Below are 24,602 nucleotides of genomic sequence, written 5' to 3'. Positions count from 1 at the left end.
ATATTTCAGACCTATAGTTCAACCACCGGGAAGAAATCATCAGTGATACAGGATGTGAGCAGTATAGAGAGTATTTATTATAAATAAATATTTTGTGCGTCATACTGGGACATTACTAGCCACATTTAAAATATGTATTATTTCCTGGAGCAGACTCTTAAAATCGAGATTCATAAAGAATTTATGCTCATTTAGAAATAGAGACAGATACATTACATGGGTTTAGACTCCAGGCTGCAGAAAGATATTTTATACTGTAAATGTCTGAAGTATCAGTATATCACCGAGCATCCCCAATGTGGTTAGGAAAAAGTAGAAAAAGTTTGTATTGATGCTACAAATGCAGTACGGAGTAATTACAAATGTCTGTAGCGGCTGTACAAGCCAAATCGTAACCGCGCTCTTTGTTCCTCAGGTGTACTGTTACGGAGTCCAAAAAAATCTCTCCTTGTAGTCTCTTCACGGCTTTGCTGGTTGTTACGAGTCCAGGCGGCATATAGGACTATCATATACCATCTGCAGGTTGACTTTATGTCCCACCAGCTCTCGGATGTTATTAATCCCATACTTTATCATCGTCGGCCTGGAAGGAAGACAGAATCTGGGTCATTAAGGTTTTTACTTTCTAGTTTGTGGCGTCCATACAAATCTTTTTAAATGTGATAAAGGTTTTTGCACTTCCTGTAAAATCGTTTTCTTCTGCAGTTCATTGTGGAATAGAAACATGGGGTATATATATATAGCAGCTTGCGCTGAGACAGAGACACAGCTGCCGCCATCTCTGAAAAACTAAATTCAGTCCATCAGGAGGGGATTCTATGTACTCAGATTCCCCCAACACAAATACCTGCAATCTTCCTGAGCAACAGTGCATCCGGAAAGTATTCACAGCGCTTTACTCTTTTTCCCACATTTTGTTATGTTACAGCCTTATTCCAAAATGGAATAAATGAATTTTTCCCCTCAAAATTCTACACACAATACCCCATAATGACAACGTGAAAAAAAGTTTGAGATTTTTGCAAATTTATTAAAAAGAAAAAAGAAAATCACATGTACATAAGTACAACATAGAAAAATGGCGGATCAGTTAACTCCTTTGGCGCATAGGAAAAGGGGAGGAAAATGAGCCAGAAAATTCCTTATACATATAATTCAAATTACTTTCCTATGTCTATCTCAACATAACTCGAAGCAAATTATCTGCGTACCCCCATTCACACTATACGGGAGTAGGATGTATCCGTATATATATCCGGTATCTTTTTCTTTCAATCGGAAAACAATGTCACATCAATCTAGACCTTATGCCAGTAATGAATCCGGAATAAATCAGAAAAGACTGGGAGTCGTACCCCAACTCACACAAAGAGGAACTTGACGATTCCTATCAAGGTATCTTTGAGTATTCAATGCAGCTCTTGATGTGCCTCCCCGCAAAACGATAGTGGCTAAAAGTGCGGAATAACTCCCATCAAGGTTTCTTTACTGCATTCATGCTTTATCGACCATTCACGGATTGGACTCTCAAGAACTCTTTGTCTCCAATTAAATCAACAATAAGTTTATTCCTCGAAAGGTTACACCAATCAATAAAAACTCGTGCAAAAATGCAAATAGAAATGAGCCACGGATTTTACAAAAAAACATGTCTCGAGAAAGGTCCCAGGACCGAAACGCGTCGGCAGAACTGCTGTGTGAGTAGCCATTAATCCTTGTAAACACAGACTGTGCTCGGATTCTTTTTGCACTGCTTGTTTTTAATTTTTTATTTTCATTGCATTATCTTTATATCATATTTTGTACTTTTATTGGAAATTTTTTTTTGTAAAATCCGTGGATTATTTCTATTTGCAAGATACCTTGATAGGAGTCATCAAGTTCCTCTTTGTGTGAGTTGGGGTACAACACCCAGTCTTTTCTGATTTATTCCAGATTCATTACTGGCATAAGGTCTAGATTGATGTGACATTGTTTTCCCGATTGAAAGAAAAAGATACCTTTACGGATACATCCTACTCCCGTATAGTGTGAGTAGGGGTACGCAGATAATTTGCTTCGAGTTTTGTTGAGATAGACATAGGAAAGTAATTTGAATTATATGTATAAGGAATTTTCTGGCTCATTTTCCTCCCCTTTTCCTATGCGCCAAAGGAGTTCACTAATCCGCCATTCTTCTATGTTGTATTTGTTGTTGGATAAAAGGTGAAATCCAATCGGATCAGTTTGCCCCACAGGCAGCATTCCCTCTGCGACATTTTTTGCATGTGTCACAGAAATATCTCATTTGTACATGTACATAAGTGTTCACAGCCTTTGCTCAATACTTTGTTGATGCACGTTTGCCAGCAATTACAGCCTCGAGTCTTTTTGAATATGATGCCACAAGCTTGGCACACCTATTTTTGGGCAGTTTCGCCCATTCCTCTTTGCAGCACCTCTCAAGCTCCATCAGGCTGGATGGGAAGCATCGGCATACAGCCATTTTCAGATCTCTCCAGAGATGTTCAATCGGATTCAAGTCTGGGCTCTGGCTCGGCCACTGAAGGACATTCAGAGTTGTCCTGTAAGCCACTCCTTTGATATCTTGGCTGTGTGCTTAGGGTCGTTGTCCTGCTGAAAGATGAACTGTTGCCCCAGTCTGAGGTCAAGAGCGCTCTGGAGCAGGTTTTCATCCAGGATGTGTCTGTACATTGCTGCATTAATTTTTTCCTCTATATTGACTATTCTCCCAGTTCCTGCCGCTTAAACAACATCCCCACAGCATGATGCTGCCACCACCATGCTTTACTGTAGGGATGGTATTGGCCTGGTGATGAGCGGTGCCTGGTTTACTCCAAACATGACGCCTGGCATTCACGTCAAAGAGTTCAATGTTTGTCTCATCAGACCAGAGAATTTTGTTTCTCATGGTCAGAGTGTCCTTCAGGTGCATTTTGGCAAACTCCAGGTACGGCCATGTACTTTTTACTAAGGAGTGGCTTCCGTCTGGCCACTCTGATTTGTGGATTGATGCAGAGATGGTTGTCCTTCTGGAAGGCTGTCCTCTCTCCAGGGGAATGCTGTAGCTCTGACAGAGTGACCATCGGGTTCTTGGTCACCTCCCTGACTAGGGCCCTTCTCCCCCGATCGCTCAGTTTAGACGTCCGGCCAGCTCAAGGAAGAGTCCTTGTGGTTCCGAACTTCTTCCTTTTATGGATGATGGAGGCCACTGTGCTCATTGGGATCTTCAAAGCAGCAGATATTTTTCTGTACCCTTCCCCAGATTTGTGCCTCAAGACAATCCTGTCTCGGAAGTCTACAGACAATTCCATTGACGTCATGCTTGGTTTGTGTTTAGACATGCACTGCAAAGTGTGGGACCTTATATAGACAGGTGTGTGCCTTTCCAAATAATGGCCAATCAACTGAATTTACCACAGGTGGACTCCAACTAAGCTGTAGTAACATCTCAAGGATGATCAGTGGAAACAGGATGCACCTGAGCTCAATTTCAAGCTTCATGGCAAAGGCTGTGAATACTTATGTACATGTGATTTCTTAGGTTTTTATTTTTCCTAAATTTGCAAAAATGACAAAAAAAATAAGATTTTACTTACCGGTAAATCTATTTCTCGTAGTCCGTAGTGGATGCTGGGGACTCCGTAAGGACCATGGGGAATAGACGGGCTCCGCAGGAGACAAGGGCACTTTAAGAAAGAATTTAGATTCTGGTGTGCTCTGTCTCCTCCCTCTATGTCCCTCCTCCAGACCTCAGTTAGAGAAACTGTGCCCGGAAGAGCTGACAGTACAAGGAAAGGATTTTGGTAATCCAGGGCAAGATACATACCAGCCACACCAATCACACCGTATAACTTGTGATAAAGTCAACAGTATGAACAACAACAGAGCATCAGTTCAACCCTGATGCAACTATAACATAACCCTTATTGCAGCAATAACTATATACAAGTATTGCAGAAGAAGTCCGCACTTGGGACGGGCGCCCAGCATCCACTACGGACTACGAGAAATAGATTTACCGGTAAGTAAAATCTTATTTTCTCTAACGTCCTAGTGGATGCTGGGGACTCCGTAAGGACCATGGGGATTATAGCAAAGCTCCCAAACGGGCGGGAGAGTGCGGATGACTCTGCAGCACCGAATGAGCAAACACAAGGTCCTCCTCAGCCAGGGTATCAAACTTATAGAACTTTGCAAAAGTGTTTGAACCTGACCAAGTAGCCGCTCGGCACAGCTGTAATGCTGAGACCCCTCGGGCAGCCGCCCAAGAAGAGCCCACCTTCCTAGTGGAATGGGCCTTAACTGATTTTGGCAGCGGCAATCCAGCCGCAGAATGAGCCTGCTGAATCGTGTTACAGATCCAGCGAGCAATAGTTTGCTTTGAAGCAGGAGCACCAAGCTTGTTGGAAGCATACAGGATAAAAAAAGACTCTGTTTTCCTGACCCTAGCCGTTCTGGCTACATAAACCTTCAAAGCCCTGACCACATCAAGCAACTCTGAATCCTCCAAGTCAGTAGTAGCCACAGGCACCACAATAGGTTGGTTTATATGAAAAGATGAAACCACTTTCGGCAGGAATTGTGGACGGGTCCTCAATTCTGCTCTATCCGCATGGAAAACCAGATAGGGGCTTTTATGTGACAAAGCCGCCAATTCTGACACACGCCTAGCCGAAGCCAAGGCTAGTAGCATGACCACCTTCCACGTGAGATATTTCAATTCCACCGTTTTGAGTGGTTCAAACCAGTGGGATTTCAGGAAACTCAACACCACGTTAAGATCCCAAGGTGCCACTGGAGGCACAAAAGGGGGCTGAATATGCAGCACTCCCTTTACAAACGTCTGAACTTCAGGTAGAGAAGCCAGTTCTTTTTTAAAGAAAATGGATAGGGCCGAAATCTGGACCTTAATGGAACCCAATTTAAGGCCCAAAGTCACTCCTGACTGTAGGAAGTGAAGGAAACGGCCCAGCTGGAATTCCTTCGTAGGAGCATTCCTGGCCTCACACCAAGCAACATATTTTCGCCATATACGTGATAATGTTGAGCTGTCACGTCCTTCTTAGCCTTTATCAGCGTAGGAATGACCTCATCCGGAATGCCTTTCTCTGCTAGGATCCGGCGTTCAACCGCCATGCCATCAAACGCAGCCGCGGTAAGTCTTGGAACAGACAGGGCCCCTGTTGCAACAAGTCCTGTCTTAGAGGCAGAGGCCACGGGTCCTCTGTGAGCATTTCTTGCAGATCTGGATACCAAGTCCTTCTTGGCCAATCCGGAACAATGAGTATTGTTCTCACTCCTCTTTTTCTTATGATTCTCAGCACCTTGGGTATGAGAGGAAGAGGAGGAAATACATAGACCGACTGGAACACCCACGGTGTCACCAGTGCGTCCACAGCTATCGCCTGAGGGTCTCTTGACCTGGCGCAATACCTCTGTAGCTTTTTGTTGAGGCGGGATGCCATCATGTCCACCTGTGGCAGTTCCTACCGACTTGCAATCTGCGTGAAGACTTCTTGATGAAGTCCCCACTCTCCCGGGTGGAGGTCGTGCCTGCTGAGGAAGTCTGCTTCCCAGTTGTCCACTCCCGGGAAGAACACTGCTGACAGTGCGCTTACGTGATTCTCCGCCCAGCGAAGAATTCTGGTGGCTTCCGCCAACGCCACCCTGCTCCTTGTGCCGCCTTGTCGGTTTACATGAGCCACAGCGGTGATGTTGTCTGACTGAATCAGAACCGGTTGGTCGCGAAGCAGGGTCTCCGCTTGACGTAGGGCGTTGTATATGGCCCTTAGTTCCAGGATGTTGATGTGAAGGCAAGTCTCCTGACTTGACCACAGACCTTGGAAATTTCTTCCCTGTGTGACTGCTTGCATCCGTGGTCACCAGGACCCAGTACTGAATGCCGAATCTGCGGCCCTCGAGAAGGTGAGCACTCTGCAGCCACTACAGGAGAGACACCCTGGCCCTGGGGGATAGGGTGATTAACCGATGCATCTGAAGATGTGATCCGGACCATTTGTCCAGTAAGTCCCATTGAAAGGTCCTCGCATGGAACCTGCCGAAGGGTATGGCCTCGTATGATGCCACCATCTTTCCCAGGACTCGAGTGCAGTGATGCACTGACACCTGTTTTGTTTTTAATAGGTTTCTGACCAGTGTCATGAGTTCCTGAGCTTTCTCTATCGAGAGATAAACCCTTTTCTGGTCTGTGTCCAGAATTATGCCCAGGAAAGGCAGACGAGTCGTAGGAATCAACTGCGACTTTGGAATATTTAGAATCCAGCCGTGTTACCGTAACACTTCCAGAGAACGTGCTACGCTGATCAGCAACTGCTCTCTTGACCTCGCTTTTATGAGGAGATCGTCCAAGTATGGGATAATTGTGACCCCTTGCTTCCGCAGGAGTACCATCATTTCCGCCATTACCTTATTAAATATTCTCTGTGCCGTGGAGAGACCAAACGGCAACATCTGAAATTGGTAATGACAATCCTGTACCACAAATCTGAGGTACGCCTGATGAGGTGGATAAATGGGGACATGAAGGTATGCATCCTTTATGTCCAGAGACACCATAAAATCCCCCCCTTCCAGGCTTGCGATGACCGCTCTCAGCGATTCCATCTTGAACCGGAACCTTTTCAGGTACATGTTCAGGGATTTTAAATTCAATATGGGTCTGACCGAACCGTCCGGTTTCGGTACTACAAACATGGTCGAATAATAACCCCTTCCCTGTTAAAGGAGGGGAACCTTGACCACCACCTGTTGATGATACAATTTGTGAATTGCAGTTAACACTATTTCCCTCTCGAGGGGGGAAGCTGGCAGGGCCGATTTGAGGTATCGGTGAGGGGGCATCGCTTCGAATTCCAGCTTGTATCCCTGAGACACAATATCTATTGCCCAGGGATCCAACTGGGAGTGAACCCACTTGTGGCTGAAATTTCGGAGACGCGCCCCCACCGGGCCTAGCTCCGCCTGTGGAGCCCCAGCGTCATGCGGTGGATTTTGTAGAGGCCGGGGAGGACTTCTGTTCCTGGGAACTAGCTGTGTTGTGCAGCTTCTTTCCTCTGCCCCTGCCCCTGGCAAGAAAGGCCGCACCTCAGACTTTGTTGCTTTTCTGTGATCGAAAGGACTGCATTTGGTAATACGGTGCTTTCTTAGGTTGTGAGGAAACATATGGCAAAAAATTTGACTTTCCAGCAGTAGCTGTGGAGACCAGGTCCGAGAGACCCTCCCCAAACAATTCCTCACCCTTTGTAAGGTAAAACCTCCATGTGCCTTTTTGAGTCGGCATCACCTGTCCATTGCCGAGTCCACAGGACCCTTCTGGCAGAAATCGACATAGCATTTATTCTAGAACCCAGTAGACTAATGTCTCTTTGAGCATCTCTCATATATAGGACAGCGTCTTTTATATGCCCCAGGGTCATTAATATAGTATCCTTGTCTGAAGTATCAAGTTCCTCAGATAGGGTGTACGTCCATGCTGCTACAGCACTACACACCCAGGCCGACGCGATCGCTGGCCTCAGTAAAGTACCTGAATGTGTATAAATGGACTTCAGGGTACCCTCTTGCTTTCTATCTGCAGCATCTTTGAGGGTAGCCGTATCCTGTGACGGCAGGGCTACCTTCTTGGATAAGCGTTGTTAAAGCTTTGTCCACCCTAGGCGAGGATTCCCAGCGTAACCTGTCCGTTGGCGGGAAAGGATATGCCATAAGAATCCGTTTGGAAATCTGCAGTCTTTTATCTGGAGATTCCCAAGCCTTTTCGCATAACTCATTTAGCTCGTGTGAAGGGGGAAAGGTCACCACCTGCCTCTTTTCCCCATACATATGAACCCTCTTGTCAGGGGCTGGGGTTTCCTCCGTGATGTGCAACACATCCTTAATTGCTATAATCATATAACGGATGGATTTAAAATTTGAAAAAACTCTTGCGCTATAGTTATATAATTACAAGATTCTTTGAGGAAGCCCCTGTGGGAGGAGCGAAACGCGTCAGAAGTTGATTCTGTTGGACCCCAGCTGGAGTTAGACCCGTATCACGAACTGGCTGCAGCATTCTTCTGCCTGGAATTTGATTTCGAACAAAGAGGAGCCGCTGACCGGTGCCTGCAAACGGCACGTAGAGGTGGATACTCGTGGAGCATCGCGACTGAGCAGGTTAAATCACAGCGGGTGCCATTGTAGGTGCCGTATTCCCCGCAGCTACAAGCCACTGCGGTGGTCGTCGGGATGCATTTGTGCTGATACAACTTGCTCACATCTCACGTAAAGATTCCGGTTACAAAAAGCTCTTATCCATTCCATTGTTATATGTTGGATCTTCACATCATAAAGATCTTTGATACAAAGTGACTATCCATTGGGAACAATTAACATATGGGTCTTACCAGCAGCCACACTTGATTCAAAACGTTTTTTGACCTCATTAAGCCATATAGCTATAGAGCTTGTTTTTTTTACACGTCTGTGCTCAGAGTATGCTTAAGTCCACCTCCATGTATTAGAGAGTATACATATTTGTTATTATTTTTTGATGTTTTAAGACCGGTCTTGTTTTATTATATGATAATTTATATAATAGTAAATATATTTTGAATTTATCAGGAGTTTGTCATTCTTGTCAGCCATATCTTGTAATTATATAACTATAGCGCAAGAGTTTTTTCAAATTGGAGTTTTGTGGTTAATTGCACTTGGGTGGTCCAGTGTAATTTATTTGACCTGTTAACCCCAGGTCATTAACTTTTTGCAGCTGAGTTTTACTATATTCAAAATGTTTTTTAACAGAATATACTATTAGCGCCCGATATAAAGAGGTTTTCTAACGGATGGATTTAGACAATTTTGGCTGTAACTTTGCATCATCGTAATAGACACTGGAATCAGAATCCATGTCGGTATCTGTGTCAACAATTTGGGATAGTAGGCACTTCTGAGACCCTGACGGCCTCTACGACATAGGATCAGGCACGGGCTGAGACCCTGACTGTCCTAAGGCTTCAGCTTTTTCCAACCTTTTATGCAAGGAATTAACATTATCATTTAAAACCTTCCACATATCCATCCAATCAGGCGTCGGCGCAGTCGGCGGAGACACCACATTCATTTGCTCCCGCTCTGTTTCCACATAGCCTTCGTCAAACATGTCGACACAAGCGTACCGACACACCACACACACAGGGAATGCTCTTTTTGAAGACAGTTCCCCCACAAGGCCCTTTGGAGAGACAGAGAGAGAGTATGCCAGCACACACCCCAGCGATATAAACCCAGGAATAACACAGTAACTTAATGTTAACCCAGTAGCTGCTGTTTATATTGATTTTTGCGCCTAATTATGTGCCCCCCCCCCCTCTCTTTTTACCCTCTTCTACCGTGTATCTGCAGGGGAGAGCCTGGGGAGCTTCCTCTCAGCGGAGCTGTGGAGAAAAAATGGCGCTGGTGAGTGCTGAGGAAGAAGCCCCACCCCTCGACGGCGGGCTTCTGTCCCGCTTAAATATGTATTTTCTTGGCGGGGGCTCATACATATATACAGTTCCCAACTGTATATATGTTCACTTTTGCCAAAAAGAGGTCCAAATGCTGCCCAGGGCACCCCCCCCCCCCCCCCTGCACCCTTACAGTGACCGGAGAATGTGAGGTGTGTGGGCGCAATGGCGCACAGCTGCAGTGCTGTGCGTTACCTCAGTGAAGACCGGAGTCTTCTGCCGCCGATTTCGAAGTCTTCTTGCTTCTCATGCTCACCCGGCTTCTGTCTTCCGGCTCTGCGAGGGGGACGGCGGCGCGGCTCTGGGATCGGACGACGAGGGTGAGATCCTGTGTACGATCCCTCTGGAGCTAATGGTGTCCAGTAGCCTAAGAAGCAGGACCTATCTTCAGAGAGTAGGGCTGCTTCTCTCCCCTCAGTCCCACGATGCAGGGAGTCTGTTGCCAGCAGAGCTCCCTGAAAATAAAAAACCTAACAAAATACTTTCTCACAGCAAGCTCAGGAGAGCTCACTGAAAAGCACCCAGCTCGTCCTGGCACAGATTCAAACTGAGGTCTGGAGGAGGGACATAGAGGGAGGAGCCAAAGCACACCAGAATCTAAATTCTTTCTTACGGAGTCCCCAGCATCCACTAGGACGTTAGAGAAAACTTTTTTCACGTTGTCATTATGGAGTATTGTGTATAGAATTTTGAGGAAAAAAAATGTAATTTATACCATTTTGGAATAAGGCTGTAACATAACAAGATTTGGAAAAAGTGAAGCGCTGTAAATACTTTCCGTATGCACTGTATGTTGGAAAACCTACACTCAGAAACAGAACTGCTGCAGGAGAACAGAGTGGGAGCGACAAGCAGCGTTGCAGACTCAAGCAACTGAGATAATGCAGCTCCAATGCTAGCTGCTAACCAATGCTGCAACAGGATGTGGTCAATTTACCGGATGTCAGGATCCCGGCGTTCAGGATACAGACGCCGGGATCCTGGCAGCCGGTGAAATGCCGTTTGTCGGAATCCTGACTGAGGCCCTGTATCCCCACTCAGGGGGTGATCCAATCCACCCACTGAGGGGGAACAGAATAGTGTGCCAAGCAAAGCACACCACCAGTCCAGATGCGTGGTGAGCGCAGCGAACCCGCCAGGGGACTCTCTGCACTCCCTGCTGGCATTCCGCCAGTCGAGACCCCACCGTCGGTCTCCTGACTGCCAGGATTCCAAACGGTGGTAAACCATACCGAACCCGCTGCAACATAGGGGTCACACGGTGAGGGTGGACTACAGGGGGAAATGTTTTCTCAATAATGAAGAAGAAGTGGAGAAGTTGCCCATAGCAGCTTTTAACCAACATTTATTTATCAAGTACATTCTATAAAATGATATGTAGAAGCCGGTTGGTTGCTATGGGCAACTTCTCCACTCATTAGGGGGTTTGATACCACCATGGCAAGAAATGCAGGTACAGGCTGAAGAGCCGCCTAGTCTGTGGGCTAGAAAGAAGCTGTAGGAGGGTCAGCAGATTGGTTCATTACATGGCAGCAGACTGTGGTTATGTGCTAAAGACCATTAACAAAATTTCTCACAAAATTCTTACTTACATCACCAACGGTTCTCCTCCTATTACTTACACCACCGACTGTCCCCCTCCTGTTACTTACACCACTGATTATCCTCTCTGTATACATGTACTGTCATATTTTTAAATAATAAATGATGTTGATGTGATAAACTCAGGTCTGTATTACGTGTCCAGCGTCGGAGCATACGTGTGAGGAGAGGGCACATTCATACTAAAGGGATCATTTTTCTGATCTTAACACTGGAACAGCTAATCCCTATCCATGCTGTTCAAGGTGTAAACAATGACGGAGTAATCCACCCATCTGTCTGTAGCTGCCAGCGCTCACAGCGAGGAGCATTAAATACATCACACATGAATAACCATAATACAGTCATAATCTAATGTGGATTATATTGCACACGTGATGCCAAGAAACGTACAAATGCTTGTGGGAAAAAACAAACACTTGTATGAACGACAACTTATGTATTACATGGAATTACATATTTTAGATGGAATAACGCACACCTTAGTGTAAATCATTACACAGCACAGCGCACATTACCAAGAGCTGTATTAAAGTGATCGAAATCCTTGGGGACTTCTAATAGGTTTAAAGATGTACAGTAGGGGAAGTTTTTCTCTGACATGCCCCTGTTACTGTGTAGCACACAAACCACTTCCGCCTCTCCCCCCTCTGTAAGTCAGACCCACCGAGAGGGGAACTGCTCAGTCCACTACCCCCTCTCTTTCATAACTCAGCGCGCCTCTAGAGGAGAACCGCTCAGCCCGCTCCCCTCCGCAAGTCTGACCCCCGGAGTTGCTTCTGCTTCGCACAAACACCCCCATCCCCAGGTGAATTTCTCGGCACGCTCTCCCCCTCACTGTTACATGTCAACTTCCTCTGGGATCTGCTAAGCTTGCTCTCCATCTCCTTCACACATCACCCCAGGGGAATCTGCGTAGTCTAGTCCGTTCTGTCCGGCACATGTCGTCAACCAAAGTAATCTGCTCAATCTAGTACCCAATTTGGAATCTGCTGAGTACAAGACCTCTACTCCTTCACTCTTCACCTCCCCCAAGAGGGATCTGATCAGTCCAGGGCCTAAACTCCTTCACCAAAGTGATCTGCTTAGTCCAGTCACCTCTCCCCTTCACATGGCAATCCCTCACCCTGTGGAACTACTCAGTCTAGAAACCTTTGACCCTTCTGCCTCATATCAGCCCCCTCCCCAGGTGAACTGCTCAGATCACTAGTAAACTTTAGCTGGGTAAATACTGTGAGTAGCTCCAGAGATCGCTCCAGCTCTGGCAATATATTACGACTATATTTTTGTATTTGAGATTACAACACTTATTAAACAGCAGCGTGCAGCTCACCTCTCCAGCGAGAGACCCCATGCGATGACAGAAACACCCTCCGGAAGCCCCATAGGAAGCAGCATTTCTGGCCGAAAGACTCCTGAGTTTCCAACTTCCACCCATTTTCTCAAACCTGCGGGCAGCAAAAAATTAACACCTTACCCTGAATGAGACCTTTCAATAACACCATGCATTATCCCTGAGCTGTACTGGAGGCAGATTGGTTTTCTTGCCATGGCTTGCAACCTGCTTCTCAGATGGAGTCTTCTTAGAAAATCAGTTTGAGGATTTACTACTGCAAGCACCATACTGCTGTGTTTATTCACAGAGGGATCCCAGGATTTCAGACTGTCATTACTATAAGCTGCTTTGTATTATGCAACAGTCCTTAAAACCCCCAATTAGCAGCGAGTGGAGCCAGAGAGAGTGTACTGCCTTCAGTACATCAAGGAAACACACACGAGATTATAATTTCATACATACAGGATGAGAAACAGATGTGTGTTCTATAACCTGCACCTAAACGCGTGAGCTCCACGGGGCAGGATTCCTATCCCAAATCTTCCTAATTTGTGGGTATAAAATCTACGTTCCGTCTCGTAATGTCTTTGCAGCAATGTATTCTTGTTCTCTCCATACTACAGAGCAGTTCCGCAAACCCTTATCACATTGTGCATTGGTGCATCTGTATGCAGTGCTTGGTAAAAGCATGACTGCTGACCTTCATGGTAACTGAAAACCTCCATGCTCGGCTCTGTGTAAGGATTATACGCAGGCTTGAAACGCAGTTTATCGATTCCTGAAAGAAAAGGGAGATTAGGCTTTAAAATGAATCTGCCGAATCGCGGCATTACGTCCCAATGACAAGAGCAGTGTGATCTCCGGCCCTTCTGAGTACTTATGTTGTTATCTAGCGGCAGATGTATTACGCCTAGAGAAGGCAGAAAGAAGTGATAAAGTGGTAATAAGTACAAGGTGATAATGCACAAGCCAATCAGCTCCAATATGTAAATTGAAAGTTATGAGCTGATTGGCTGGTGCGTTATCACCTTGCACTTATCACTGCTTTATCACTTCTTTATGCCTTCTCCAGGCTTAATACATCTGTCCCATTATCGTTTATGTTATATAATCACTGATGGCTGTACATCTACCCTTCATGTGTTGCACTCCCGGCCGGAAGAAGGCGGAACATCAGAATACTAAGAAGAATGATTTATCTAGAATTACAGCAATTTAGTTGCTAACACAAACACTGAATGTAGCATGCTCTGTATTTGTCAGTCAAATGTGAAAGGTCTTTGGACAAAGTATTCTGCATAGTTCTCAACAGATCACTATGCTAAGCTCTACGATTAACATCCGGTGAAATCAGCGCAGGACACTACTATCGGACTATGGCTGACTAGAGGGGGAGTCTGTTTTTTGGGGTGTGGTATAACATTTTGACAGTCAATGTCGACAATGCAATTTTACCCTAAACCTAATTGCACCCTAACAGTGGCCCAACCCTACCCCCTAACAAGGGCCCAACCCTACCCCTAAACAGCGGCCCAACCCTACCCCTAAACAGCGGCCCAACCCTACCCCTAAACAGCGGCCCAACCCTACCCCTAAACAATGGCCCAATCCTACCCCCTAACAGCGGCACAACCCTACCCCTAAACAACGGCCTAAAGCTGGATACACACTGAGCAATAAGTTGTACCGGCAGAACGCTCACAATGTCGCATACCGGGCAGTATGTATGGGCGATATGTGGGTGTCCGCGGTCGCTAGCGATGTAGCCAAGTTTGATGTGCTGCACATCAAACCGGACAATATTACTAATGTCCCATAGTATGCTAAACATAATCATTCCATCCTTCATTAACATCGCTCATTGTGTACCCAGGTTTCCGATATGTTGGCCCATCGGGCCGACATATTGGCTGGGTACACATCGCTAGAGTGTGTACCCAGCTTTACCCCGCCCCTAACTGCAGCCTAATCTAAATTCATGTGTCGACGTACCGGCTGTAGAAATTCACAATGTTGACATTCTGTCAGTATCGACATGTTAAATATTATATTGGCATTCCAAACATTAATGTTAATGTGCATATATCCTGATGGTCACCACCAGTGGACGCAGATCCAATAATCAGCAGCAGCATTACCAAAATTTTGCAGCAGCGGACACCTCTGAATCACCCCCATATGCCTTGATGAAATAAATGTCCTATGTAACTGCATGATTCCCAGACAACTACAACTAGGGATGGTGTTGCACTGCCCCGCCATTATAATTTGTTTTTGTATCCAGACTTTTGGGGTGCTAAAGCTTCTACAAAATGAAAAGTGATAGCAACCAGATTCTGTCCATCATTTCAGTAGAGAAATGATAGGTGCAATAGAATCTGATTGGTTGCTATAGGCAACACAAGCGCTTTAATTTTTGGACATTTCAGTAAATTTACCCCTCTAGGTTACCATACCCTCAGAACATTCCGTGAGACGAGAACCCATGCATCTTATCGGACATCACTAGTGGACCATAAATACATACTGAGCTTTAAAAGGTTCTCCATAAGATTTGTACATACCCTCTTTAGCGCAAGTCGAAAGAGAGGCCAGCTCCCTTCTTTCCTGTACCACTAATACCCTGCCCCCCAAACACCACCTACTGTAAGCCACAAACCCACCTTAGCATGGTTCACTAGAGAGGCCAACTACTTCCTTTCCTATACCAGTAATGTCCCCACTCCCTCCGATGACTTCTGTGCCACATACCCAGTTTATTGAAGAACTCCTTCAGAACACCCATGAGGTCTCCTAGAGTTAGCCCATAGTCTGCCACTACGCCTTCTATCTGGTGGAACTCCGCTAGATGGGTGGCGTCCAGAGTCTCATTCCTAAACACACGATCAATGGAGAAATACTTAACCGGTGTGAACGCCTCCTGTGGGACAGAAATAGGAAAATACATTAAATCTACCCCCCCGAAATAAGAAAATAAAAAAGTAGTGAACAGGAGTAGTGGGGTATGTGCTGCTCTCACTCACCCTCACCGAGTGGGGTATGTGCTGCTTTCACTCACCCTCACAGAGTGGGTTCTGCATTTTCCCACATTTCTATTTACTAATCTATAGCCAGAAGTTTCAGCAAGAGGAGATTACGAGTAAAGTGGTGGATGTATTTCTTCCTTAGCGCTACAAAACGCAACATCCCAACTTCACCTTATCAAGATATATGCAAATAAATGATATGAGGAAAAAGGAGAATACGTTCCCAGACAAAGAACATAGACACGGGGAGTGAGATAAACATTACATGTTGCATAGAGAGATCGTGACCATCACGAGAGGCTGCAGCACCTGCATTTACCTGCTGAGCCAGCTTGTACAGCATCCGAGCACTGACTGCCGTGGTGTGTGTCCTCAGGAGGTTCTTCCTGGCCTCATTAATGCTCCAGTCATACTTATACCTACACAGGGTTAATGAGCAGACAACCAAGAGATATAAGTGACAGCTCAGCTCCCACCACAGGGTGACACAGACAGGAGGGAGCTACGTGACATAGAGTCTGTCCCTCCCACCACAGGGTGACACAGACAGGAGGGAGCTATGTGTCATGGGGTCTGTCTCTCTCAACACAGGGTGACAGTAGTGAGCTATGTGTAGGGAAGAATGGCCCACTAATACAGAAGAGGAAGTTGTGTTAGGACATTGTTCCTGCCAAGTTGAAGGCAACACAAAGATCTCTCACCCTTGCGAGCCATATCCTCCCTCGGAATGAACTTTCTTCACCCGCTCTAGATAATCCATTGGAAATTCTGATGCCATGGCTGGATCTGAATGAAGTGATCAGTAACCGTTACGTACAGTATATTATACACACCTGGAGACACAGAGGAGCAGACAGGCACTGACCCTGCAGGAAGAAGGTGTCGTGCTGATCTCTGGCCGGATGCTGCTGAGGTTGGAACAATGCGTCAAAGTTCCAGAATGAGCTCTCAATGAAGTTATTCGTTGGCATTTCTGTGAATCTGAACAGATATTATAATGCAGCCTCCATTCGCAAACCATGGTTTTGCTCTTCACATTAAGAAGGGAACACAGGACTATGGGTATAATCCTTGTGCCTTCAGTAAGCTTGGCCCACCTTCCCCAGAGGGTAATAGGAAATCAGTTTGTACCAAAGAAAGAACAAAGTAACAAATAAATAGTGTCACAAACAAGATTTCTGATCATGTGTTACAATTATGTGAAGGTGTTCAACACCACTGGACTCAAACAAGAAAACAGACTGGAGCAACTGGTTCTGGACCACAGGCTGAAAGATCTGCTCTTGTAAGACACCGACGGGGCCATGGAATTAGTCTTCCTCCAGTTACATGGACACAGTCACAATAGTTCCTCCTTTTACTTCCAAGTCAGCTTAACTTTGCCTGACAAAAACGTAGTCTTCTATCCCTTCTCTTGTGACCGCTTATTAAAAGGAATGTAAATCAGTTTTAAAAAGCAAGTTGGGTTAATCATTTTAGACTTAGGCCCATACTTATCAAGCCTTGGGAGTGATAAATTGCACTGTGATAAATTACCAACCACCCAGCTTCTAACTGCCATGTCACAGGCTGTGTTTGAAAAGTGACAGTTGGGAGCTGATTGGTTGGTACTTTATCACCATGCAATTTATCACTCTCCAAGGCTTGATAAATCTGGGCCTTAGTTTGAAGAACAAGTGCACACACCCCTCTCCCAGTATCCTCATCATCCTGTCCCCCTGGATAATGCATGATAAAGATCATTTTCAACCACACAATACAACACGGACACATATGTAGCATTTAGCAAAGTAATCAGGTACACGGATAACTGATCATCATTGCAATATTTCACTCACCCCATTTCCAGGAATATCTGTCGGAACTGCGTGCGGACTTTCAGCAGCGGGTGCAGGTGCCCGCACTCCGGCATCACGCCCAGTGCATTGAAATTGTAGCCTTTAAATTTCTTATTCTTCCATGACCCGCTGGGAGAGAGGAATGAGAGGCGGACAAAAGGCAAACAGCATATGAAAAGAGCAGAGTCGTGCATAACCAATACAAAACATAGTAGGTTACAATATGGCAAAAGTGCAGTTAATTATAAGATATATATATATATATATATATATATATATATATATATATATATATATATATAGAGCGAGAGAGAGGGGGAGAGAGAGGGAGAGGGAGGGGGAGAGAGGGGGAGAGAGAGGGAGGGGGAGAGAGGGGGAGAAGAGAGAGGGGGGAGAGAGAGGGGGAGAAGAGAGAGAGAAGGGGGAGAGAGAGAAGGGGGAGAGAGAGGGGGGGAGAGAGAGGGGGGAGAGAGAGGGGGGAGAGAGAGGGGGGAGAGAGAGAGGGGGAGAGAGGGGGGAGAGAGAGAGGGGGGGAGAGGGAGAGAGAGAGAGAGAGAGAGAGAGAGAGGGGGGAAGAGGGAGAGAGAGGGGGGGGGGGGAGAGAGAGGGGGGGGGGAGTGAGAGAGAGAGAGGGGGGAGAGAGGTATTTATTTAAAATGCACAACCAGCTCTGTTTTGTAGTTTAAAAAAAAAAATTGGATTTTAATTACCTACCAGTAAATCCTTTTCTCGTAGTCCATAAGGGATATTGGGGGAGACTTAGTACGATAGGGTATAGTCGGGGTCCAAAGGAGTCGGTGAACTTTAAATTTCTTCACTGGGTGTGCTGGCTCCTCCCCTCTATACCCCACAGGCAGTTATAGGTAAAAACATGCCCGAAGGAGAAAGGACATATATGAGAGAAGGAAACATGATAATAAAGATTGGTGAGATTTTATATACCAGCACACCACTAACATACAACGACTAGCAACAGCTGGTAACAACAGCAAAAGCTGAACAGGTAACCACATAAAAGAGAACCTGCAGAAAAGTCAACGCACTGAGGCGGGCTCCCAATATCCCTTATGGACTACGAGAAAAGGATTTACCGGTAGGTATTAAAATCCTATTGTCTCCAGCATCCATAAGGGATATTGGGGGAATCTAGTATGATGGGGGCGTCCCAAAGCTTCCAGACGGGCAGGAATGTGCAGAGACTTCTGCAGCACCGCCTGCCCAAACTGGATATCCTCTTTGGTCAGGGTATCAAACTTGTAGAACTTAACAAAAGTGTTCTTCCCCAACCAAGTAGCAGCTCTGCAAAGTTGCAAGGCCGAGACTCCCCGGGCAGCCGCCCAGGAAGAGCCCACCGATCTTGTAGAGTGGGCCTTCAGAGACTTAGGAACAGGTAAGGCTGCCGACACATAGGCCTGTTGGATAGTAAGCCTAAGCTAACGAGCAATGGACTGCTTTGAAGTAGGACAACCCTTTCTCTGCGCATCATAGAGCATGAACAAGGAATCCTTCTTTCTGATCAGAGCCGTCCGCTTGATATAGATCTTCAAGGCTCGCACCACATCCAATGCCTCCGGAGGAGCAGAAGTGTCAGAACCACAATAGGATGATTCAGGTGAAACGAGAGACCACCTTCGGCAGGAACTACTGTCTAGTCCGGAGCGCCGCTCTGTCCTAGTAAAAGACCAAGTACAGACTTTTACACGATAAGGCCCCCAATTCTGAGACATAGGTACTTGTCTTCTACCGTCTGCAGAGGTTCAAACCAGGAGGACTGTAGAAATTCCAACACTACATTCAAATCCCAGGGTGCCGTAGGCGGCACAAAAGGAGGTTGTATGTAGAGTACCGCTTGCAAGAAGGTCTGAACTTCTGGCAACACTGCCAATTTTTTCTGGAAGAAAATGGAAAGAGCTGAAATCTGGACCTTAATGGAACCCAGACGTAAGCCCTTATCCACACCAGCCTGCAGGAAACGTAAGAAACATCCCAAGTGGAACTCTGCAAGTGGATACGTGCGTTACTCGCACCAAGAGACATATCTCCTCCAGGTATGATAATGTTTTGACGTCACAGGTTTCCTGGCCTGAACCATTGAAGCAATAACCTTTTTGGAAAGGCCCTTGTGAGCTAGGATGTTCCGCTCAACCTCCATGCCGTCAAACGAAGTTGCCGTAAGTCCGGGTAGACGAACGGTCCTTGTTGAAAAAGATCTCTTCTCAGAGGTAGAGGCCAAGGGTCTTCGACGGACATGTCCAGAAGATCCGTGTACCATGCCCTCCGAGGCCAATCTGGGGCAATCAGAATTGCCTGGACTCCCCGATTTCTGATTCGCTTGAGCATACTTGGGAGCAATGGAATCGGAGGAAACAGGTAGACCAGCCGGTAAGGCCAAGGCGACGTCAGTGCATCTACTGCCCTCGTCTGAGGGTCACTGGTTCGTAAGCAATACCAGTGAAGCTTCTTGTTGAGACGAGAAGCCATCATGTCTATCTGTGGGCAGCCCCACCAGTGGATGATCTGCTGGAACACCTGCTGGTGGAGACCCCACTCCCCCAGGTGGAGATTGTGACGACTCAGGAAGTCCGCTTCCCAGTTGTCTGCTCCCGGAATGAAGATTGCGGACATTGCTCTTGCATTTCTTTCCGCCCAGAGGAGTATCCTTGACACCTCTCGCATGCAGGCTCTGCTTTTTGTCCCTCCTTGCCGACTGACGTACACCACTGTTGTGGTGTTGCCCAACTGTACTTGGATCGCGTGATCCTTGAGCAGAGGAGAGGCCTGAAGCAGAGCACTGTAGATCGCCCAAAGTTCCAGAATGTTGATCGGAAGGAGGCTTTTGTGGGCTGACCACCTGCTCAGGAACCGTGCCCCTTGGGTGAAAGCTCCCCATCCTGTAGACTCTCATCCATCGTGAGGAGGATTCAATCCCGAATCCCGAAACTCCGGCCCTCCAGTAGATTGGAGGACTGCAGCCATCACAGGAGGGAAATCCTGGCCTGAGGTGACAGCCGTATCATCCGATGCACCTGAAGATGTGATCCGGACCATTTGCTCAGGAGATCCAGCTGAAAATCTCTGGCATGGAACCTCCCATATTGGATCGCCTTGTATGAGGCAACCATATTTCCCTACAATCTTATGCAAAGATGGATGGACTCTCGAGTAGGTCGGAGCATCATTCGGACCATCTTCTGAAGTATTCTCGCCTTGTCCTCTGGTAGGAACACTTTCTGGGCCACAGTATCCAGCAACATCCCCGCAGAGTCGGCTCCAGGTCGGACTTCTGTAAGTTGAGGATCCACCCATGGTGTGACAGAAGTTGGATAGTGCGGTCGATATGGAGCAACAAAAGCTCCCTGGATCTTGCTTTGATCAGAAGATCGTCCAGGTAAGGGACAATATTGACTCCCTGGACCCGGAGCTGGAACATCATCTCCGCAATCACCTTTGTGAACACCCTCGGAGCTATGGACAGGCCGAAGAGCAAGTGCCTGGAATTGGTAGTGATGGTCCAGCAAGGCAAACCTCAGGTACACCTGATGAGGTGGCCAAATCGGAATATGGAGGTAGGCGTCCTTGATATCCAAGGAAACCATGATTTCCTGTTATTCCGGGCCCGCAAGGATTCCACTTTCAGGTAAGGATTCAAGGACTTTAGATTCAAAATGGGCATTACCAAACAGGTTGGAGTAATAACCCTTGCCTCGTTGTGGTATTGGTACTGGAACAATGACGTGGGACAGGACCAACTTTAGGATGGCCTGTTGCCACGTAACCTGCATATCCTCCAAAGCTGGTAAGCTTGATTTGAAAAATCGTTGGGGGAGGAGCACTGTCGAACTCCAGCTTGTAGCCTTGAGAAACGAGATCCCTGAAGCCTCCCAGACACGGCTGAAGTGACGCAGTCGAGCTCCCACCTCGAGATCCCCTCGGGGTGGGTGGGCACCGTCATGCTGAGGCCTTAGTGGAAGCAGAACTGATGGTCTGTTTCTAAGAGCTGGTGCTTGCAGGCTTTCTTGACTTATCTCTGGTGCCTCTAGTCGCATTGGAGGCACCTCTGGCCTTAGATCGAAATCTGTTAGACCGAAAGGACTGTACAGATGGACTCGGGTAGAAGCGTCTCACCGGCGGGGCCCCAGAGGGGAGAAACGTTGATTTCCCAGCCGTAACTTTGGAAATCCATGTATTCAATTCAACCCCAAAGAGCCATTCCCCCAAAAATGGGAGGGAGTCCACACTGCGTTTTGATTCCGTGTCCGCTATCCACTGACGCAACCACAAGGCCCTGCACGCCGACACTGCCATGGCAGAAGTTTTAGAATTAAATATTCCCCATCTTCTTGAGCGAATCACAGGGGACTCGTGTAGTGTCATGAATGTGCTTCAGGACGGTCACCATAGTGACCAGAGGCATACCCCCGGAGAGGCCCTCCTAAATTTGAGTGGCACAAGAATGAATGACATGGGTCATCCAGCGATCCGCAATGACTGGCCTTTGCGATACAGCTGCTGCCATGTAAATAGATTTAAGTGTAGCTTCTATTTTCCTATCCCCAGGATCCTTTAAGGTAAAGGAGCCCGGGCAGGCAGCACCGCCTTTTTGGACAGTTGAAAGACTGATACATCAACCCCCGGGGGTTCCACCCAAAATGTCCTACCTTCAGGAACAAATGGGAAACTGCGCAAAATCTTTTTTTTTGACACTTGGAATTTTTTGTCTGGTATTTTTCCAGGCTAACTTGAAGAATCAGGGAAAGTGACATTTGGCTTATTTTGTGTAAAGAAAAACGACTGCAGGATGCAGCGTCCTCTAGAGGGAGTTTAACCACGTCCCTTATAGCCAGAATTAGGGGTTCAATACCCTGAGCAGAATTGTGATCCCCACTAACGGGATCCAAGTTCTCCCCATCCTCCTGTATATTTTCATCTGTATCAGATAGTAGAGCAAGCAAACCACGCTTCTGTGGTCCTGCATGAGAGAGGGGGGCTGTGCATCAGCCCTAGCAGTTAAATATGCAACAGCCTGTTGTAGTAGCTGAGTTTTTTGTACATTAGCAGTGAGCTGGGATGACATATCAGACATCATTTTTAAAGAGACCCTAGCAATGCGGGCTCTGGACCCTCTCCTCCAGCCCCTTCACTGATTTGTGGAGATTGGCTGCATTGTTCACATAAATCAGAAGATAATGGAGAGAATCTGGTGTGACATACACTGCACAGTTTGTGATTACCCATGTTTCACAGTAAGCACAATAACATACACACAGACAGTACTTTTCAAGCCTGCCCTACTGTATGTGAGAGGAGACACAGAGAGAAGGACACCTGCACACCCCGAGCTGCACAGCCCCAGTGAGGCTGACAGCTAATGATATCACAGTAACACTAATAAATACTGTCCTGCAGAGGACCCAGATAGTGTACAATAGCGGCTCTCCCCCTTTGCTACACCCTGTACCAGTTTACCAGCAGGTCTTGTGAGTCAGGAAGCGCTGTGTGCGCGCGCTCGCCATCTGTGGCTGCATTAAGTAGAGGAAGGCGCCAAAATGCCTCTGCTCCCGTTCCGAGGTAGCTCCAACCCCTCCCCCCCATGGCGCTGGAGCTACAGTGATTGTCAGTATAAATAATGTCTCATGTTTGCTTAAAAACATCATACAAGTGCTAATTCAAGCGACTGTTAGCCAGTCTACACGGGAGGCTCTAGCGGGAACCACCAAGGAGGGTCCCGTATGCCGCGCCCGCTTTCAGTCACACTTTGAACCGGGGGCCCCCCTAGCGAGGTCCCCGGTTTGTTCTCACCACAGACGTCACCTTCAGGCAGTGTTATGGGTGTGCGGTGTGCTGCGGCTGTGACAGCCAAGACACACTGCCCCGCTGAACAACCAACCTCTCAGGACGGTGGTCTTGCAGCGGGGAAGCGGCTCTGCTCCTCGCAAGGCCGGTGATCGCCTCCCACTAACTCCCACGGTGCAGGTATGCTGTTGCCCAAACAGCATACCAAAAATAACAAACATTGAAAAGAAATTGAAAAAAACTCTCTGAAGCAGCAGAGATATGCATCCTCTTCTGAGGGCACTTTTTTCTAAACTGCCTGTGGGAGGGGGCATAGAGGGGAGGAGCCAGCACACCCAGTAAATAAATTTAAAGTGCACTGGCTCCTTTGGACCCCGTCTATACCCCATCGTACTAAGTCTCCTCAATATTCCTTATGGATGCTAGAGAAAGATGCTTTAAATCAATAAAGAAAAATAAGAATTTACTCACCGGTAATTCTATTTCTCGTAGTCCGTAGTGGATGCTGGGAACTCCGTAAGGACCATGGGGAATAGCGGGCTCCGAAGGAGGCTGGGCACTCTAGAAAGATTTAGGACTACCTGGTGTGCACTGGCTCCTCCCACTATGACCCTCCTCCAAGCCTCAGTTAGGACACCGTGCCCGGACGAGCAGACATAATAAGGAAGGATTTAGAATCCCGGGTTAGACTCTTACCAGCCACACCAATCACACCGTACAACTCGTGATACTATATCCAGTTTGACAGTATGAAAACAACTGAGCCTCTCAACAGATGGCTCAACAATAACCCTTTAGTTAACAATAACTATTTACAAGTATTGCAGACAATCCGCACTTGGGATGGGCGCCCAGCATCCACTACGGACTACGAGAAATAGAATTACCGGTGAGTAAATTCTTATTTTCTCTAACGTCCTAGTGGATGCTGGGAACTCCGTAAGGACCATGGGGATTATACCAAAGCTCCCAAACGGGCGGGAGAGTGCGGATGACTCTGTAGCACCGAATGAGAGAACTCCAGGTCCTCCTCAGCCAGGGTATCAAATTTGTAGAATTTTGCAAACGTGTTTGCCCCTGACCAAGTAGCTGCTCGGCAAAGTTGTAAAGCCGAGACCCCTCGGGCAGCCGCCCAAGATGAGCCCACATTCCTTGTGGAATGGGCATTTACAGATTTTGGCTGTGGCATGCCTGCCACAGAATGTGCAAGCTGTATTGTACTACAAATCCAGCGAGCAATAGACTGCTTAGAAGCAGGAGCACCCAGCTTGTTGGGTGCATACAGGATAAACAGCGAGTCAGATTTTCTGACACCAGCCGTCCTGGAAACATATTTTCAGGGCCCTGACAACGTCCAGCAACTTGGAGTCCTCCAAGTCCTTAGTAGCCGCAGGCACCACAATAGGCTGGTTCAGGTGAAACGCTGACACCACCTTAGGGAGAAACTGGGGACGAGTCCTCAATTCTGCCCTATCCATATGGAAAATCAGATAAGGGCTTT

The 24,602-nt window shown here is 46.9% G+C and overlaps 1 protein-coding gene across 1 annotated transcript in view; it reads right to left on the bottom strand.

Annotated features, from left to right (window-relative positions):
• Nucleotides 1-55: 55 nt before the first annotated feature.
• FARSA (phenylalanyl-tRNA synthetase subunit alpha) overlaps nt 56-24,602 on the bottom strand; it is a 74,437-nt gene continuing 49,890 nt past the window's right edge. Inside the window, exons 6-13 of the mRNA XM_063931267.1 lie at nt 17,309-17,437; nt 16,336-16,451; nt 16,172-16,256; nt 15,790-15,889; nt 15,196-15,364; nt 13,145-13,222; nt 12,442-12,556; nt 56-583 (exon numbers count right to left, since the gene is read on the bottom strand). Coding sequence (XP_063787337.1) covers nt 478-583; nt 12,442-12,556; nt 13,145-13,222; nt 15,196-15,364; nt 15,790-15,889; nt 16,172-16,256; nt 16,336-16,451; nt 17,309-17,437 — 898 coding nt within the window. The 3' untranslated portion in view covers nt 56-477. The remainder of the gene's footprint in view (nt 584-12,441; nt 12,557-13,144; nt 13,223-15,195; nt 15,365-15,789; nt 15,890-16,171; nt 16,257-16,335; nt 16,452-17,308; nt 17,438-24,602) is intronic.

The sequence above is a fragment of the Pseudophryne corroboree genome, chromosome 6, assembly GCF_028390025.1.
Source record: "Pseudophryne corroboree isolate aPseCor3 chromosome 6, aPseCor3.hap2, whole genome shotgun sequence".
Taxonomy (NCBI): Eukaryota; Metazoa; Chordata; class Amphibia; order Anura; family Myobatrachidae; genus Pseudophryne; species Pseudophryne corroboree.
The sequence above is the reverse complement of the archived record's forward strand: the minus strand, read 5'-3'. Positions and strand labels throughout refer to the sequence as shown.